This window comes from Mobula birostris, chromosome 10, assembly GCF_030028105.1.
Source record: "Mobula birostris isolate sMobBir1 chromosome 10, sMobBir1.hap1, whole genome shotgun sequence".
Taxonomy (NCBI): Eukaryota; Metazoa; Chordata; class Chondrichthyes; order Myliobatiformes; family Myliobatidae; genus Mobula; species Mobula birostris.
The window spans coordinates 14,909,849-14,929,353 of NC_092379.1; the positions used below are offsets into that span (position 1 = coordinate 14,909,849).

Genomic DNA, 19,505 nt, shown 5'->3' on the forward strand with positions numbered 1-19,505 from the left:
TGGGGAACGGTGTTCCATGTTTAAGATCCAGGAGTTGCGCAGGAACAGCAACACATTCCCAAGGGGATTTTGCAGATGCTGGAAATTCAGAGCAACACGTCCAGGTTTCTGGAGGGACTCAGCAAGTCAGGTAGGAACGAACAGTCGACACTTTGGGCCAAGACCCTTCAACAGGGTCACATTCTAAATCAGGATAATGAAGGCCCAAGAGGTAAAACTGCAGTCTGCAAGACCATGAGACAGTCGAGCAGAATTAGGCCGTTGGGTCAATTGAATCTGTCCCGCCATGCCATCGTGGCTATTTATTAATCTTTTTATTGATTTAAAAGAAGCATAGATACAATCAAGAGAATTATCTCAAATATATATATAACAGTAACAATATAAACCGAGATTAAGACAAACATTATCAAAATCATAGATATTGTTAAACTAATATAAAATATATAATAAAAAAGGAAAATAGCAATACTCCTCTTATCAGTTTATAAAGAGAGAAGTAAAAAAACAGTGAGTTTAAAACGAAGAGGAAAAAACCCACTACACTATATAAAAGAAAACAAAACAAAAAAAAAAAAAGAAAAAATAGAGACTGGGCTATTTATTATCCCTCTCAACCCCATTCTCCTGTAATCTTTGATGTGCTTACTAATCAAGAACCCATTAACCTCCACTTTAAATATAGCCAATGACTTGGTCTCCAGAGCTGACCACATTGTCAGATAAAGAAGCCCAAGACTGCTCACAATACTCCAAATACACCAATGCCTTATACTGTCTTTTTATCGTGCTGGGATATGGATGAGAAGGTGCTTAGCAGCACTGTGCAAAGCACACAGTAGCTGAGGGGCGCGAGAGCAAGGAACATTAGGTCAGTAGTAGACCATCGCCCAAACCTACCGCCAGAGGATTACTCTGGTCATCTCAAAACAATTCTGCCATTTCTTCTCCCTTCACACAGGACCGACTCAGCGAGGGAACCCTCCTGTGAGACACTCTGGGTGCAGACAGCTGTGCTGGCAGGTTCGCTGGTGGCCGGAACCAAGTTCTGCATGGACCATTTCAAACCAGACAATAACCTCAACTAAACGAGCAACTCAAGCAAGGAAGCCCGAATATCAGGTTTCAGGAACTTAGAAATTTCTTCAGTTGGCACAAATTTAGTCAGACACACCCATCCCCCCTGCATTGTCACCATTTCCAATTCTAGACAGAATTCTGTACAATTTAGTGAATTAAATTATCCCAAGTTACTGCAGGTTAACTGCCCTGCAAGCAAAATCAATCAAGATGTTATTTCATGGAGGAGCAGTCATTAACATTTCCAAATCAACTCCTGTAATTTGCTACAGTTCCAACTTGCAATATGCTAAATTTTCTGATGCAAAATGCCCAGGATGACATCTCTCGCCCATCATATATGCTCCATTCAAATACCTCCCCTGACCCCAGTCCACACCTTGAACCATCCAAGTAATAGTACAAAGACTGGGTGGAACTTTCCTCTGACTCTTGACTTGCTTACTTCAAATAAAGTTTATTTCAAAGTTACCAAGGCGTGTGGATTTCTGAACTAAGCACTTTGTTGCATCTACACTAACAAATTACTGTGACTGATAGAATTAATTCAAGCGGAAGTTAAGCTGTTATGGGAGCAGTCAAGCATCAGATTGCAAGTCCCTATGAGGGACTTTGAGAATGGCTGAGAGGATCATCGGGGTCTCCCGGGGGCAACCATCAGGAGCCCTGCATACACTGGACCCTTGAGATCCCACCCATCCATCGCCCTCTAACTTTCTACCATCGGGCGGGAGATTCCGATACTTAAAAACAAGAATGGTCAGGATGGGAAACAGTTTTTTCCCTCAGGCCATTAGGCTTTTGAACTCCCTGCCCTATTACACTTGAAGTGTCACTGGTTAGTCTATTCTGTACCCTACAATATTTAATTTATGCACTTTACTTTGTTTATTTGTGTACTGTATTTATTAAGGTTGTTATGGGGGGGGTGTGATAATGGGGACAAGCTCCAATTATACCTAATAAATGCTCCCAATGGCGTGCACCTCAAATAGCCTCTGATAACCAAGTCCAACTTCTGGCCCTCACGTGTGGCTTAGCTACTAAGCCTGGTGGAATCATTTCTACTGACAGGAGAAGGGGCAAAGGCAGGTTACCTCAAACAGATGGGGTTTGTCAGCCATGGTTGACAGCTCATCCAGGAGAAGAAAAGCACTGATCTCAAACCTCTGCTGCCTTGTGGCTACAGCCACTCATGGGGAAGGCTTCATGAGTAAACCCCTGAGGGAAAAATCCAGAGCTGGTGTCCCTAAGGCAATTGCGTTCAATGCTGACTGGCAACTCCTGTGACACTTCTGGTACCAAACTGTATGGGTCTCTACCGTTCCTTTTGGTTTATCAGATGCATGGAGAGGGGGAGCTTGCTACATGGGCAACATATCGTACTGCCCAGGCTTGCGTATCTAGACAGTTAGGACGCAACATCCATCGTCAATTCTGACCAACGTGGGCCTCAACCAATTCATCTGTAGACCTTATCCTTACTTTCCTAAGTTATTGTGTTTATTATTCCTCTCCATACCTCATTGCACATCAGCCACTTCTTTAGCATTTTTGTCTTGTTTTACTAGCTTGACACGCAGGGGTGGAAAGCGTGCTAGGAGATAGCCGGATTTGAACCCGGGACCATTCGCCTCGAAGTCCGTTGCTGATGCCACTGCACCACTGGGGGGCTAATTGTGCATTATATGTACTACTGTGCTTTATACCCGGGTCCAGAGAAACACTGAATGCATGCATATAGTTAAATGACAATAAACTTGACTTGAGGTAGACAGAAAGGCTCCGAGACAAGGAAGTACGCAGCTTTGTCCTGGCTTGTGAATCAACGGCTGTTTGATGGAGCAGGGTATTTCCACAAAACCATGAAAGGACACAAGGCTGTGCTAATAGACTTGATTTTATTTTGAAGATAAGCAAGGCTCCTCAGATTACACGTAAAACTATCCACTTTGTATTAAGTCAGCTGGAACGGAGTTTAACTAAAATACTGACATTTCCACATCGGACTATTGGTGTGAATCTGAGAGGCGCTGGAGGACAAGTTGTTGAAAACTGAAGGTTTCAATGGTTCAATGGGTAGATACCCACACATTGTGCACAGAATGGAAACTGCCCAAATGTGGGCAGCTCAGCTCTGTAGTCTGTGTTCAGCACAGTCCATCAACGTAATTGATCCACAGTAATCAGCAGCTTTCAGGATCTGAAGAGTGCAGACATCACTGCCCATTCCCTCGTCGCAAACCCGCATACCCCCAAAGAAACAAAGTTAATCCCACCCACTCCCTATCCTGAAAAAAAAACGTCTTCTCCCTTGGCTAAACAATCATTTCCAGGTGCCTGGCGTATTCAATGACCTGCTTGGCCAGTTCTGTGGATGGGATTGTGGCCTCCTCTGGCTTCTGCTGCTGGTTGGTAAATGAGTAGTAGTTATCTGGACCCAGGAGCCAGCCCCTCTGAGGAGAGAAAGACAGACAGGAGTGAGTGAAAGGATCCTGCCCCTTCAGGTGAGGCCAAATTACATTTTACTTTTTGTACAAGGTCCATTTCAGGCCAGGTATCTAATCTCACTCAATCTCCTGACACATCACATCCCAGTCCTTTGACCAAGTTCATCCCATCTTGATTCACATGACTCACATTCAATAGCATTTCTATTCTGCTTGGTATAACTCCACTCTGCTCAAACCTCATAACCAGTAATATCCATACAAACCAAATCTCAGTATGCTGCTCACCTTTGTAAATCATTAACACCCATCCTAATCCCATATCCATTGATATTCCAAGTCCAATTCCATATTTTAGAGTGATAGAAAAGTACAGCACAGAATCAAGCCCTTCAGCCCACCTAGCCCGCACCGAACAATTTAAACTGCCTACACCCATCGACCATAGCCCTCCATACCCCTACCATCCATGTACCTATCCAAACTTCTCTTAAACATTGAAATCAAGCTTGCACAGACTCTGGCAGCCTATTCCACTCTCTGAATGAAGTTTCCCCTTGAGATTCCCTTAAACTTTTCACCATTCACACTTAACCCATGACCTCTAGTTGTAGTCCCACCTCCTGCTCCTGTCTTCAAATTCTTATTTCCAGCCTGAGCATGAAGTTGCCTCTGAAAGGATCATGATACTTCACCGCCATGGGCAAGATCACACCTCAGGTCAATAGTACTGCTTTAACCATTCACAGTACATTTACTGTCAACGTGTGTATGCCGTATTCATCCCTGAGTTTTGTCCTTCCCACAGAGAGCCATAAAACAGAACAATCATGCAACCAACAAGTTTGAAAAGAAACACCTAATATTAAACCCCCACATGGAAAAAAAATACAAATGGCAACTAAATAAAAGATCGAAAAGGCATACTTCAGTAAAGCTCAGCTCAGTGTTCACCTCAACACTGAACTGATTCCACAACCTATATGGACTCACTTTCAAGGACTCAGCAACTCAGGATCTCAGTATTATTTATTTATTATTAGTTGTATTTTTGTATTTGCACAGTCTGTCTTCTTTTGCACATTGGCTGCTTGTCGGTCTTCGTGTGTAGTTTTTCACTGATTGTATTGTACGTGTATGACCATGAATGCCCGATAGAAAATGAATCGCAGGGTAGTATATAGTGACACACATGTACTTTGATAATAAATTTACTTCGAATCTGCCCACAAGAATACTGTACCAACTGAGCTGCCCGGCCTGTATTCTGATTCAGGGTCTGCAACTTGTGATACAAAATTTTAAAAAAAGACACGAGGGTGGTGATCTCCCAGCCTACATACCGCTCAGAAGGAGTTCAGCATATGGTTATGGAACTTATTATGAAGTTTAGTATAACAGGGACTTCACTTCAAAACTTACTCACTACCTGAATCTAATATGCACCCTCACTTACCCCCAAGAAATACTGTTTCTAGTAGATATTTATCACTGCCCTGGGTGCAACTTTTGTGATCGGGCTTCCTTCCTCCCAACCTTGTGTTGAGATATCTTTATAATGTTATATAAAAAAATATGTGAAGCTCCTGTTTGAATGCCAAATCTTTACATTAAACTTTACATTACAAGAAACTTTATATTACAAGAAACTACCCGTACATATCGTGTGCTGCAAATTCCTTCCTCTATCATAAATGCACTAAAATCCCACAAAACTTACTTTGGTCAGCAAGCACTGAACCTTTGAGAAGCAGCGTCACCGAAAAGCCTTCCGCTAGTTAGCAAGAGATTACGGGCGCGAGGTACGTACCTTTTTTGCGTACTCGGTCATCTTCTTTGATGTGGTGAAAAACAGCGTCCTTGAAGCTTCATTGAATAATATATTTTCATACGCCTTCTCAATGCACCCGGCAATTTCATCCCTGAGTGGGGGGAAAGGTTACAGTGATACCTCTGCCTTTTGGGATGTCCCAGTGTAAAAAAAATGACAAGTGTGGTCACCATTGTATCGTTGGAAGATGACTAATGTGAATGGCAGTTTTGGTGGATAAATCTGTTGGTTTTTTTTCAACAGAACTGGGTAATTAATAAATATATGCAACTCCTTGCTGAATGTTTGCACTGAATCGTGCATAGACACAAGAGGTACTACAGATGCTGGAAATCCAGAGCAACAATGTGCTGGAGAAGCTCAACAGCTCTATGGAGACTTTCGGGCCAGACCCTTCATCAGGACAGGAAAGGCACTAGGGAGGGGGGAAGAAGTCAGAATAAGAAAATCAATTTCTCAAACTTTCGGTAATTACCCACCCGTCACTATTCCCCTTTGTTTCCCTCTCACACCTTCTCTTCTTACCTGCCCATCACCTTTCTCTGGTACCTCCTCACCCTTCCCTTTCTTCCATGGTCTTCTCCAGCCCTTTATCTCTTCCACCAATCGACCTCCCAGCTCTCTACTTCCTCTCTCATTTTCACCTATCACCTGCCACCTCGTACTTCAAACAATGCTGCTTTTAACGATTTGCTGAAAGAACACAGTGGGAGGAAAGAAGTTGCCGACGTTTCCATTCAAAAGCCTACATCCGGACTCTCAGTGAGAGGTGGCTGCAGGGTATAAGGGAGCAGAGAGGCACCCTCCTGACGTAGGGTTCCAACTCTAACACAACAGTTCCTCCCCCACAGTTGCTGATGGTCTGTCACTCCAGATTCCAATATCTGCAGTCTCTTGTATCTCCCAGAGAGACAGTAAATGAGGTGTTGCTCCTCCAACCTGAGTTTAGCCTCATCTTGCACCTCCACTCTCCCTGCCTTTGTTCGAGGTACGTCAACACACATCCATCTACTAAACCTAAACCTGCACCATTGAGCTTGCCCATGGGAGAATTCCCAACTTAAGGAGGGACACAACAAACACTGTTAGCTCAAAGTGAGACTGAATTATGGACTTATTTGCAACCTCGCCATAGAACCTTTTCCAGATACCTATCACCCACCATGAACGATCACTAAAACTGGATATAGTATCCTCATTGAACTGATTCATCAGAATCAGATATATTATCACTGTTTTAAACGATCTGAAATATTTTCACTCTATATTTAACTCTCCTAGTGATAAAAAAAATTGTATGTCTGAATTTTGCTCCAAGTGTCCCAGGTTGTGGAACATCAATTATTCCTACATTTTTTCCTTCAGTCTTACAATCCAAGCAGTTATACACATGCATGGTTTTACCCTACCCACAAACACTAAGCCCTTTCCTCAAACATGTCCACCGCTATCATAATCTCTCCCCTCCAAGGTTACAGCACCCACATAAATCAGTTTTCACCCACCAGCTCCCTTAAATTCTGCCTACAATTTCACAGGGCTCAACGTTACCATGTGCATTTTTTTGGGCGACCTTACGCAACAACTATCAGGCAGGTCTTGTGGTCCCCTGTAGCAAGGACGCTACGTAATTTCCTGACCCAAAAATCTGCCTGCCTGACATTCAATGACTTGGCCTCAGCATCTGTGGGATGAAAATTCCGGAGATCCACAACCCTCAGAACTCCCCCCATCTGGGTAACACAAGTGGTCGAAGAGGAATTTGGTGCCCCAAGGCCTCAGCAAATTGCAAATAGTTAAAAGTTACTGAAGAATGACAAGGATATTTTATTTTTTAAATTTGGAGATACAACATGGTAACAGGCTGTTCTGGCCCTACAAGACTGCGCCACCCAATTACACCCATGTGACCAATAAAACTACTGACCTGCACATCTTTGGAACATGGGAGAATGTACGAACTTCTTACAGACAGTGGTAGGAATTTAACTCAGGCCGCTAGCGCTGTAGTACTGTTACACTAAACGCTGTGTTCTTGTGCCACCCCCTAAAGTCTCATTATAAAATCTTCATTTGAAGATCCGGTTAGTGTTTAGGGGCTTGAAGCAATGATGCTTTGGGGAAACACAAGGGTCTCTGTTCTGAAATACTCTTGAATCGTGTATTCAAATTTTACACATTCAATCCAATCGTTGAATGAAAAGGCACCTTTCAGTTTGAAATACTGAAGTAACACAAGCTGCCACTCAGCCCACTTTACCTGTGCTAGCACAAGTTCTGGCTAATCCCATTGTACTGGGCCACTTCAGAGAACAGCATACAGGAGACTGGTGACAGTCAGGAAGGGGAAAGGGGTTCGACAGCCCAACAACAGAAGGGAAACCACTTTGGTTACTGTTATACTGTTGGGGTGGGATAACCTAGCACAGTAAAGTCCCAGCACTGGTCTTCGGCACTGAGTCTGGCTCTGTGATTCAAGGGACATTGGGTGATGGGGGGGGGGGGGGAAGAAGAGGCAAACCGTGGTTGATGGGGGATTCATTAGTTAGGGGAACAGAAAGGAGGTTCTGTGGACAACGAGTTTCCCGGATGGTATGTTGCCTCCCGGGTGCCAGGGAGGATAAGCAGCCAGAGGTTGTGGCCCATAAGGTACCAATGACATGGATATGCCAAGTGACAAGGTTCTGCAAAATGAGTTCAGGGAGATAGTGCTAAACGAAAGGACAAAGCCTCCAGGTTTGTGACCTCAGGATTGGTACCCATGCCACGTGCAAGTGAGACTAGAGTGGTTGTGGAGAAAGATGCTGTAAAGACCTCAGACAGAGTCAAAAGGTTGAGCGTGGTGGGACTGGTGTTCTGAGATGCGTATATTTAAATGCAATTAGTATTGTAGGACAGAGTGGGAGGGATTAAAAGGGGAGGGGTGGTGTTACTAGCTAGGGAAAATGCCACAGCAGTGCTCAATCAGGACAGAAAGGAGAACTAGTGAGACAAATATGGGCGGAACTGAGGAATAGGAAAGGCATGACCACGTTAATGGGGCTAAATTATAGACCACCCAACAATTGGTGGGATTTAGAGGAACAAACTTGTAGAGAGATTTCAGACTGTCGGAAGAAATGCAAGGCTGTTATAGCAACACAGACAAAACGCTGGAGGAACTCAGCAGGCTAGGCAGCTTCTATGTAAAAGAGTAAACAGTTGGAAATTTTGGTCCGAGGCCCTTCAGCAGGACTGTACTTTTTTTTCTAGAGATGCTGCCTGGCCTGCTGAGCTCCTCCGGCATTTTGTGTGTGTTGATTGGATTTCCAGCACCTGCAAGTTTTCTCTTGTTTGAGGTTGTTATAGTAGGTGATTTTAACTTTCTATATATTGACTGGGACTCCCACACTGTAAAAGGACTAGATGGGATAGAGCTTGTCAAGTGTGTTTAAGGAAGTTTCAGTACATAGAAGCCGCAAATGAGAGAGTGTGCGATCTCCCATTAGGGAATGAGACAGGGCAGGTGACAGAAGTTTGTATAGGAGAGCACTTTGCAGCTAGTGATCGTAATGCCATTAATTTCAAATTAAATATGGAAAAGGATAGGTCTGCTCCATTGGCTGAGATTCTAAACTGGAGAAAGGCCAATTTGGATGATATCAGAAAGGATCTGACAAGTGTGGATTGGGAGAGGCTGCTTTCTGGCAAAGGTGTACTTGGTAAGTGGGAGGCCTTCAAAGTGAAATTTTGAGAGTACAAAGCTTATATGTGCCTGTCAGAATAAAAGGTAAAGATAACATGTTTAGGAAACCTTGGTTTTCAAGAAATACAAGGCCTTGGTTAAGAAAATAAAAAAGAGGTGCATAGCAGGTACAGTTATGTAGGAACAAATGAGATATTTATGGAGTACAAGAAATGCAGGAAAACTCTTAAGAAAGTAACTGGGGGGCTAAAAGAAGGCCTAACAATTAGTTGCTCTAACAGACAAGGTGAAGGAGAATCCTAAGGGATTCTACTGATATGTTAAGAGAAAAAAAATTGCAAAAAGCAAAATTGGTCCTCTGGAAGATCAGAATGGTAATCCGTGCGTGGAGTCAAGAGATGGGGGGGAGATCTTAAATGTTTTTTTTCTTCTTTCTTTTCAAATCTTTTTATTGTTATATTATACAAAAGAAATAACATGAGTACATTGAAGTAACAACGCTTACAATGTCTCAAAAAAGACATTATCTTAAAGATTGAAAAGAAAAGTGATAACAAAAAAAAACCTACTAAGCAGAAAAAGTGAGAAAAAAAGAACCCATTAGGTGTACAACCCCGGAGCCATGCGTCATACAAAAAGCTTCTAAAAATAAACATCAAACCGCCAGCAAGAAAAGAAAATATACCAAAAAATTTACAATTAGATCGTGGAAAAAATCTATCAATTAGCTCAATTGATAATAACGAGCAAATTAGCCCCATCTTTTCTCAAAATCAAATAAAGGTTCAAAGGTTCGACTTCTAATTTTCTCCGAACTAAGACATAGCATCACTTGAGAGAACCATTGTGACAAAGTGGGAGCTGATGTATCCTTCCACTTCAACAAAATGGCCCTCCTAGCTATCAATGTAACAAATGCAATAACATGTTGGTCAGACACAGAAATACCACGTTAGTCCTGACGAAGGGTCTCAGCCTGAAACGTCGACTGCACCTCTTCCTAGAGATGCTGCCTGGCCTGCTGCGTTCACCAGCAACTTTTATGTGTGTTACAGAAATACCATGAATATTTTGAGGAATTATTCCAAAAAGCACAGTTAATTTATTAGGTTGTAGATTAATTTTAAAAGTGCTTTAGAAATTGTTGAAAAACTGACTTCCAGAACTGTTCCAATATAGAACAAGACCAAAACATGTGTGTCAGTGTAGCTATCTCAGTTTTACATCACAGTAACTATCAACATTAGAAGATTTTAGAAAGTCTCTCCTTCGTCAAATGATAACGATGTACAATTTAAAATTGAACCAATGAATGGCTAGCACAAATTGAAGAATTAACCAACTTCAAAATCCGCATCCAATCCTCTGTCATAAAAGTCAAATTAAGTTCCTTTTCCCAATCCTGTTTAATCTTAGATAAAGGACGCTTATCCCATTGTAATAATAAATTATAAATTCTTCCAATAGAACCCTTGATCGAAGGATTCATATAATAGTATCTAACAGGTCAGCCTCCAATATGTAAGGAAAATTGCTTAAATATTTTTGTAAAAAATGTCTAACTTGAAGGTACTGCAGAATGTGTGAGTATGAAAGAGAATATTTATCAATTAATTGTTCAAAAGACATCAATCTAACTTCTTTAAATAAATCCCAAAAAGATTTTTTTTTGCATCTGTATTTACTTGGGAGACAGAACCAGAGTCTATAGATGTAAGGCAATGCAGTGGCAAAGACATGGAACCTATACAGATCACAGAGGAGGTGTCTGCTGTCTTGAGGCAAATTAGGATGAAAAAATTCCTGAGGGCCTGACAAGGTATTCCCTCAGACCCTGTGGAAAGCAAGTGTAGAAACTGGAGGGGTCCTAGCAGAGACATTTAAATCATACTTAGTGAGAGGTGAGGTACCAGAGAATTGGAGCATAACTAATATTGCTTCATTCTTTAAGGAAGGCTCTAAAAATAAACCAGAAAATTATAGGCCGGTGAGCCTGACATCAGCAGTGGGAAAGTTAATGGAAGATATTCTAAGGGACCGGATATATGAGTACTTGGATAGACAGGGACTGATTAGGGATCGTCAGCACGGCTTCATGTGAGGTAGGTTATGTCTAACCAATCTTAACTCTGCTTCCAAGTAAGTTACCAGGAAAGTTGATGAGGGCAAGGCGGTGGAAGTTGAATACATGGACTTTAGTGAGCAATTTAACAAGGTCCCACATAGGAGGTTGGTCAGGAAGGTTCAGTCGCTCGGCATTCAAGATAAGGTATTAAATTGGATTAGACATCGGCTTTGTGTGAGAAGCCAGAGAGTGGTAGTAGATGGTGCCTCTGACTGGAGGCCTGTGGAGTGCCACAGAGATCGGTGTTGGGCCCATTGTTGTTTGGCATCTATATCAATGATCTGGATGATAATGTGGTTAACTGGATCAGCAAACTTGCAAGTGACACCAAGATTGAAAATCTTCCTAGCTGTCCATTTCACTCAGAGCTGGCAGTGGGATCTGGACCAGAAGAAAAATGGCAGATGGAACTTAATGCAGACAAGTGCGAGGTGATACACTTCAGCAGGAACAATCAGGGCTAGGACTTGCACAGTGAATAATAGGGTACTGAGGAGTGTGGTAGAACAAAGGGATCTGGGAATACAGGCCCATTGAAAGTGGCCCACAGGTAAAACGTAAATAAGGTTGAAAGAATACAGAAAAAATTTACAAGGGTGTTGCCCGGACCGGAGGACCCGAGGTATAAGGAAAGATTGAAGAGGTTAGGACTTCATTCCTTGGAACGTAGAAGATTGAGAGAAGATTTGACAGAGATACACAAAATTATCGGGTAAATATAAGCAGGGTTTTTCCATTGAGGTTGGTTGTGACTACAACTACAGGTCATAGGCTAAGAGTGAAAGGTGAAAAGTTTAAGGGGAACATGAGGGGAACTTCTTCACTGAAAAGGGTCGTGAGATTGTGGAATGAGCTGCCAGCACAAGCGGTGCATGCAAGCTCAATTTCAACATTTAAGAGAAGTGTGGATAGGTACAGGGATGGGAGGGGTATGGACCGGGTGCAGGTCGATGGGACTAGGCAGTATAAGTGGTTGAGTATGGACTAGATGGGCCGAAGGGACTATTTCAATGCTGTACTCTCCCATGATTCTTTAACAGTGGTTGCAGATTCATTATGTTCTGTGTGAGGTTAAATATCTTTGCAGAGATTTTAGACGATGGGGATTGGACTGAAGAGTACATTTCCGACATCAGCTATGACATTAGATGGATATCATGGTAGCATAGCAGTTAGTATGACACTGCTACAGTTCAGTGTGTTCCCAAGTTTGGAGGTCAGCTCCAAATGAAATGTCAATTGTTTATTTCCATAGATGCTGCCTGACCTGCTGAGTTCCTCCAGCATAGTGTGTCTGTGTCTGTATGACATCCTCGAGTTTATGATTTGCTGTAAGGAGTTTGTACATTTTCCTTGTGACTAAATGGGCTTCCTCCCACAGCCAAAAGAGATACCGGATAGGAGGTTAATTGTTAGTGGTAAACTGTCTTGTGATTAGAGCAGTGTTAAATTGGGGGATTGCTGGTCAGTGTGGCTCGTTGGGCTGGAAGGGTCTATTCCGTACCATCTCTAAATAAATAGATAGATCAATAGAGTGAAATTGGAGGAGCTTACGTGGCACTGTAGCATAGTGCTTAGCACAGCGCTTTACAGTACAGGCAACCCAAGTTCAATTTCCGTTGCTGCAACTAAGGAGTTTGTACATTCTCCCCATGAATTTCCTCTAGTGTTCCTCAGGGTCAGTATCACAAATGACTTGACTTGGTCCAACCAAGCAGAGTTCACTGCCAAGAAGGCCCACCAGCGCTTTTACTTCCTGAGAAGAAATTTGCCCTGTCCCCTAAAACCCTCACTAATTTTTATAAATGCACCGTAGAAAGCATTCTTCTAGGGTGCATCACAACCTAGTATGCAAGTTGTCCTGTCCAAGACCGGAAGAAGCTGCAGAAGATCGTGAACACGGCCCAGCACATCACACAAACCAATCTTCTGTCCTTAGACTCACTTTACACCGCATGCTGTCGGAGCAGTGCTGCCAGGATAATCAAGGACACGACCCACCCTGCCAACACACTTTTTGTCCCTCTTCCCTCCGGGAGAAGGCTCAGGAGCTTGAAGACTCGTATGGCAGATTTGGGAACAGCTTCTTTCCCACTGTGATAAGACTGCTGAACGGATCCTGACCCGGATCTGGGCCGTACTCTCCAAATATCCGGACCCACCTCTCAGTGTTTTTTTTTACACTACCTTACTTTCCCTTTTCTATTTTCTATTTATGATTTATAATTTAAATTTTTACTATTTACTATCGATTTGTACTCCAGGGAGCGCGAAACACAGAATCAAATATTGCTGTGATGATTGTACGCTCTAGTATCAATTGTTTGGCGACAATAAAGTAAAGTAAGTGCTCTAGTTTTTCCTCCACCACATTCCAAAGACATACAGGTTGGTAGGTCAATTGGTCATTGTAAGTTGTCCTGTGACTAGGCTAGGGTTAGATCAGGGCCTGTTCATGCTGTATCTCTGAATAAATAAATATGCTCCCATTTCTTAACCCTTTACTGTGAGACTGAAGTTAGCAAAGGGACAAGTTTCTTTCCCTGAAGGACACAAGTAAATGAGCTGAATTGGTTCAGTTACAATGTTTAAACTGAATCTTTATTTTCACAGCTAACTTTGCCTTGTAGAGTTACTGGATTAGTCCACTGGCTACCTACCGGCTGCACAGCTTTGGGTAGAGCTTCTCAAAACAAAGTCAGCCAAGATGAGGTCTGGTACTTACCTTATGGTATCGAGCAGAATATCAATGAAGAAGGTGTAGCTTTCGGCAGGGATGTTTCCCTTTGCTAGAAAAACCTTGTTGTAGCTGCCTTCCATTAGATACTGAAACAGGAACAGTACACAGCCTGTGAGGAAATAGCAACCTGAATTTTTAAACTATACATTCAATTCATATTTTACGTGCCCTTTAAACATGGATAATTGAAAAGCTACATCTGAGACCGAAACACAAAAAACGTAAAACAGAACCGGACACACCAGAGATAAGACCATAAAACATAGCAGCAGAATAAGGCCATTTGGCCCAGTCTGCTCTGCTATTCCATCATGGCTGACATATTATCCCTCTTAACCTTATTCTCCTGCCTTCTACCTGTAACCTTTGACGCCCTTAATAATCAAGAACCTGAATTAAGTCCAGTATTAAGGATGAGGTTTCAGAGTGCTTGGGAGGCACGTAATAAAATTGGCCAAGTCAGCATGGCCTCCCTCAAGGGGAAATCCTGCCTGACAAATCTGTTGGAATTCTTTGAGGAAATAAGAGGCAGGACTGACAAAGGAGTCAGTAGACATTGTTTACTTGGATTTTCAGAAGGTTTTTAACAAATGCCGCACATGAAGCTGCTTAGCAAGAGCCCATGGTATTACAGGAAAGATACTAGCAAGGATAGAAGATTGGCTCTCTGGCAGGAGGCAAAGAGTTGGAATGAAGGGGCCTTTTCTAGTTGGCTACCAGTGACAAGAGGTGTTCCCCAGCACGGATGGAAAGAGTGCAAGGACCAGGAAATAAAAAAAACCTGCTACTGAGTTTTGTCCCTTGCTTCACACAAACTCCTCTCTTTTAACTTCACCCACTTCCTGCTGACAGACTTCCCTTTTGTTCCTCATTGTCCTTTTTTTCCAGCCATGTTCAACACCATCATTATGTGATGTGCCCTATGATGTGGGTGATCAGAGTCTTCCATCTGTCTTGACCGTGATTCTTCTTGGCAAACTGTTTTTTTTTTTTTTTTTACACAAGTGGTTTGCTATTGCTGCCTGCTGGGCAGTGTCTTTACAAGACTGGTGACTCCAGCCATTATCAATACCCTTCAGAGATTGTCTGCCTGGCATCAGTGGTCGCATAAACAGGTCTTGTGATATACACACGCTGCTCATACAACCGTCCACTACCTGCTCCCAGGGCTTCACATGACCCTGATCAGGGGCTAAGCAAGTGCTACACCTTGCCCAAGGGTGACCTGCAGGCTAGCAGAGGGACGGAGCACCTTACACCTCGTTTGGTAGAGATGTACCTCCACCCCACCACTTCTAAACCTTGTTACATCTGTAATTACAGCCAGTATCAACTAAAAGTCATCACTACCTCTCTCTCCACGGACGTTGTCTGACCCACTGCTGATTTCTAGTATTGCCTACTTCTATCTGAGATTTCTGGTATTTATGATATTTGACCTTGTCTAATTGGTTACAAGCGGATGTATGAGAATTCTGTGCCCATGCCCCAGCATTAGGTTACCTGCTCGAGTGAGACTGGGTGTTTGATGTATACGTTGGTCTGTATGTCTTTTGCAGGTAGTCTCTCCAGCTCTGTGTGGAATTCAGCCACCCGGTTCTGAGACAGAAGAAACAGCAGGTTCAATCCCAATAGCTGATGTTTGTAGGCAGACTCAGGCAATTCATCCCTGTGAAGTCAAAGAAAACTTGTATTTATATCTCGACAAGTTATTCCCTATTCAATGAAACCTCCACATTTAACTACAGCCACCTTTACAACTTAACTTGTCATTCTTCAGTACGAGTGTAAAGGAGAACAAACTATTTGTTACTCCAAATCCGAAGCAGTTCAATTAAAATCAGAATCAGGTTTATTATCACTGCCATGTGACATGAAATTTGATAACTTAGCAGCAGTTCAATGCAATACATAATCTAGAAGAGAAAAAAATAATAAAATAAAAATAACAATAAAAAAGTAGATCAATTACAGTATATGTACATTGAATAGATAAAAAACAGAAATACGATATATATTAAAAAAAAGTGAGGTAGTGTCCAAGGGTTCAAAGTCCATTCAGGAATCGGATGGCAGAGGGGAAGAAGCTGTTCCTGAATCGCTGAGTGTGTGCCTTCAGGCTTCTGTATCTCCTACCTGATGGTAACAGTGAGAAAAGGGCATGCCCTGGGTGCTGGAGGTCTTTAACAATGGACGCTGCCTGTCTGAGACACCGCTCCCTGAAGATGGCCTGGGTACTTTGTAGGCTAGTGCCCAAGATGGAGCTGACTAGATTTACAACCTTCTGCAGCTTCTTCCGGTCCTGTGCAGTAACACCACCCCCGTGCCCCCCCCCCAACATAGCAGACAGTGATGCAGCCTGTCAGAATGCTCTCCACTGTACAACTATAGGAGCACAATAAAAATACAAAAACAGTGTACATATAAAAGCAATCCTATAAAACAATGTACCAGCAATCGTAAAATACATAGACAGATTGTATATACATTACTGTGCAAGTCATACTCAAAGACTTTTGCACACTGTATTAATTTTATGTATTGCACTGTACTGTTGCTGCAAAAAAAACAAATTTCATGACATATGTGAGTGACGATAAACCTCATTCTGATATGGGTCTCTGTTGTGGACTGAGAGTGGGAAGGGTACAGGGAGAGGGGAATCATGGTTGGGGAAAAAAAGGGAGAGAGGAGGGAGCGGGAAGCACCAGAGAGACATAATGTAATGATATATATCTAAGACTTTTGCACAGTACATAGGTGATGCTATGCATTGTGTATGTAGTGGCGGTGGTGATGAGGGAGTCGGGTGAGTTAATTAGTGGAGGTATTGATCAGTCTGACAGCTTGGGGGAATGCGGCATCCAGTTCTGACAGAGTGAGATAACGACTTAAACACCATTCATTTAGTAATGACCTGGCTTCATTAGACCTAGAGTCTGGCTTCAGCCTCTTTCCTTTCCAGTTCTGATGAAGGGTCATCATGAATTTAAATGTTACATTAATTTAGGGATAAACGTGGCCAGAAATCTGGGCGAAGCCATGCTCGTCTGAACAAACTTATGGGATTTTGTTTCAGCTGAAAACAGTAATGGTTTAATGATCGTTGTAAGTGTGAACCTGGAGCTCCAGAGATGAATTCAAGTCCAACTACAATCTTTCTGCCATTAGGCAGGAGACTCCAATGCAAAAAAACAAGAATGGTCAGGATGTGAAATAGTCAACATTTTCATATGATGTAACTTGACCTTTTCTAAATCCTTCTTATTAACTTAAAATACACGAATAGAGGAGCGGAGTTGACGACATTAATGAATGTATTCGATTTAAGATATTGGTCTAACCTTATTCCGTTTGCTTTCTTTTTGGGTTTAGTATTTAGTTTTTTTTTTGTTTTTTTGGGGGGGTTTTCTTTGCATTATTTTTTCTTTTTAGTTTGGAAGTCTATTACACCTGTATTATTTGAAGTCTTTTTTGTACATGTTTATCAACAATAAGATTATTCCAATCTCTCTGTATCAATATTGTTATTCTGTTTATAATTTTGGAAAATTAATAAAAAGATTTTTAAAAAAAAAGGATGTGAAATAGTTTCTTCTCTCAGGCCATTAGGTTTCTGAACTCCATGCGAAGCGTCACCAGTCAGCTTTACAATATTTAGTTTATGCTCTTAGTTTATTTTCACGTGATTCATTTATAGATTTTATCCTTACTTTCCTAAGTTATTGTGTGTTATGTGCATGCAGTTTTGGTCTCCTTACTTGAGGAAGGATATATTGGCTTTGGAGGTGGTGCAGAGGAGGTTCACCGGATTGATTCCAGAGTTGAGGGGGTTACACTAAGAGGAGAGATTGAGTTGCCTGGGACTGCACTCGCTGGAATTCAGAAGAATTGGATGGGATTTTATAGAAACACAAAATTATGAAAGGGATGGGTGAGATAAAATCAGGGAAGTTGTTTCCACCGGTAGGTGAGACTAGAACTAGAGGACATAGCCTCAAGATTCGGGAGAGTAAATTTAGGACGGAGATGAGGAGGAACTGCTTTTCCCAGAGAGTGGTGAATCTGTGGAATTCTCTGTCCGTTGAAGCAGTGAAGGCTACCTCAGTAAATATATTTAAGACAAGGTTGGATTTTTGCATTGTAGGGAAATTAAGGGAAAAGACAGGTAGGTGGAGATGAGTCCATGGTCTGATCAGCCATGATCTTATTGAATGGCAGAGCAGGCTCCACAGGACAGATAGCCTACTCCTGTTTCATGTGTACCCCAGCCCGGAGGAATGTTGTCTTGTTTGACGGTATACACGTATATAGTTAAATGACAATGGACTTGACTTAAGCCCGCAGACTCGGATGCAAGTGAGTTCTGGTTTACCAAGGTTGACCCTATAAATAGAACGGTATAGATAAACCAACTAACCTTATTCAAAGGGAATCAATCTCCTGACTGATTTCAGCACTCCACCCCCATACAGTGAGCTTATGACACATGGCACAGGCAGCATCCTGGTGCATCACACCACAGCGAGATCCGATGTGGGTTTCTCATTCACCAGGTCACAGCTTTCTCACTTCAGTCAATGTGGGCAGGTGACAACAGGTGCCAAGTAAATAACTTGGAAAGTATGTAGTTCAGGAGGTTGATGGCTAGGTTGAGTTGTTCTTCGATCTTGGCAATTTACTTGCAAATGTTTTGTTAGAAGTACATACAAGTATCCTCCAAGAGGACCACAACCTTGTCACTGGGTTTGGAGGCTCGCGTGCCTCAATGACCCGGAGAGCCAAGTTGGCCAGAGTCAGGGCTTCAGGCTTTGGCTCTTTGTCGGGTCAAACAGGTCACAGGGTAGAGGCCAGACTAAGAGTGGTCCACTGGTCCTCCAGGATCGGGGGTTCAGCTCAGGGCCAACCCTAACTAGTAAAACAAAACTGTTAGGGAAACAGCAGCGAAGAATCCTTCTGCATTGGAGTGCAACGTATTCCTGAGTCTCCACCCGGGACTTGCGTGACCGACAGCAGTGAAAACCGAAAGGAAGCTACTGACACGATGAAGGAAGCCCTGAACATCGCCAGAGATGGAGGATCTTCACTGTTGCCCGAAATACCAGCGGTGTAATGGGCAGTATAATATACAAGTATTTTAAGGGCAAGCATTCAGAGGACACACAATTAACACTGATGATGTCTCCCCACATGGTGACAAAACGTTTGCCAAGTTCGGAGAACAACTCAACCCAACCAGGTGCCAAGTACATATGAAGCAGAGGAGTTGGATGGGAGGGGAGGAGAGGGGGTGACAAATGATGGCATACGAACGCGAGGGAAATCCATTGAACGATTATGAGTGGGGTAATGTTGGTCCCAATGCCTTTTGCAATAAATTTGATGTAAAACTGAATGTTACTGTTCCTTGTGAGCCCAAAACAGCATTATCAATTCACCAGCATAACTTTTGATAGAAATCAAAAATAACATGCAGGCTCAAGCTGATCAACACTTGGTAGTCCACTCAGTAAATGGTAGGGAGGAAATGCGTCTCTACCAAAGGAGGTGTAAGGCGCTCCTTCCCTCCGCTAGCTTGTGGGTCACCCCAGTGG

The 19,505-nt window shown here is 42.6% G+C and overlaps 1 protein-coding gene across 1 annotated transcript in view; it reads right to left on the reverse strand.

The window, feature by feature from the left end:
* Positions 1-295: 295 nt before the first annotated feature.
* The window catches only part of psmd8 (proteasome 26S subunit, non-ATPase 8), a 38,899-nt gene continuing 19,689 nt past the window's right edge, over positions 296-19,505 (reverse strand). The window contains exons 4-7 of the mRNA XM_072269957.1: positions 15,415-15,580; positions 13,897-13,997; positions 5,341-5,452; positions 296-3,536 (exon numbers count right to left, since the gene is read on the reverse strand). Coding sequence (XP_072126058.1) covers positions 3,399-3,536; positions 5,341-5,452; positions 13,897-13,997; positions 15,415-15,580 — 517 coding nt within the window. The 3' untranslated portion in view covers positions 296-3,398. The remainder of the gene's footprint in view (positions 3,537-5,340; positions 5,453-13,896; positions 13,998-15,414; positions 15,581-19,505) is intronic.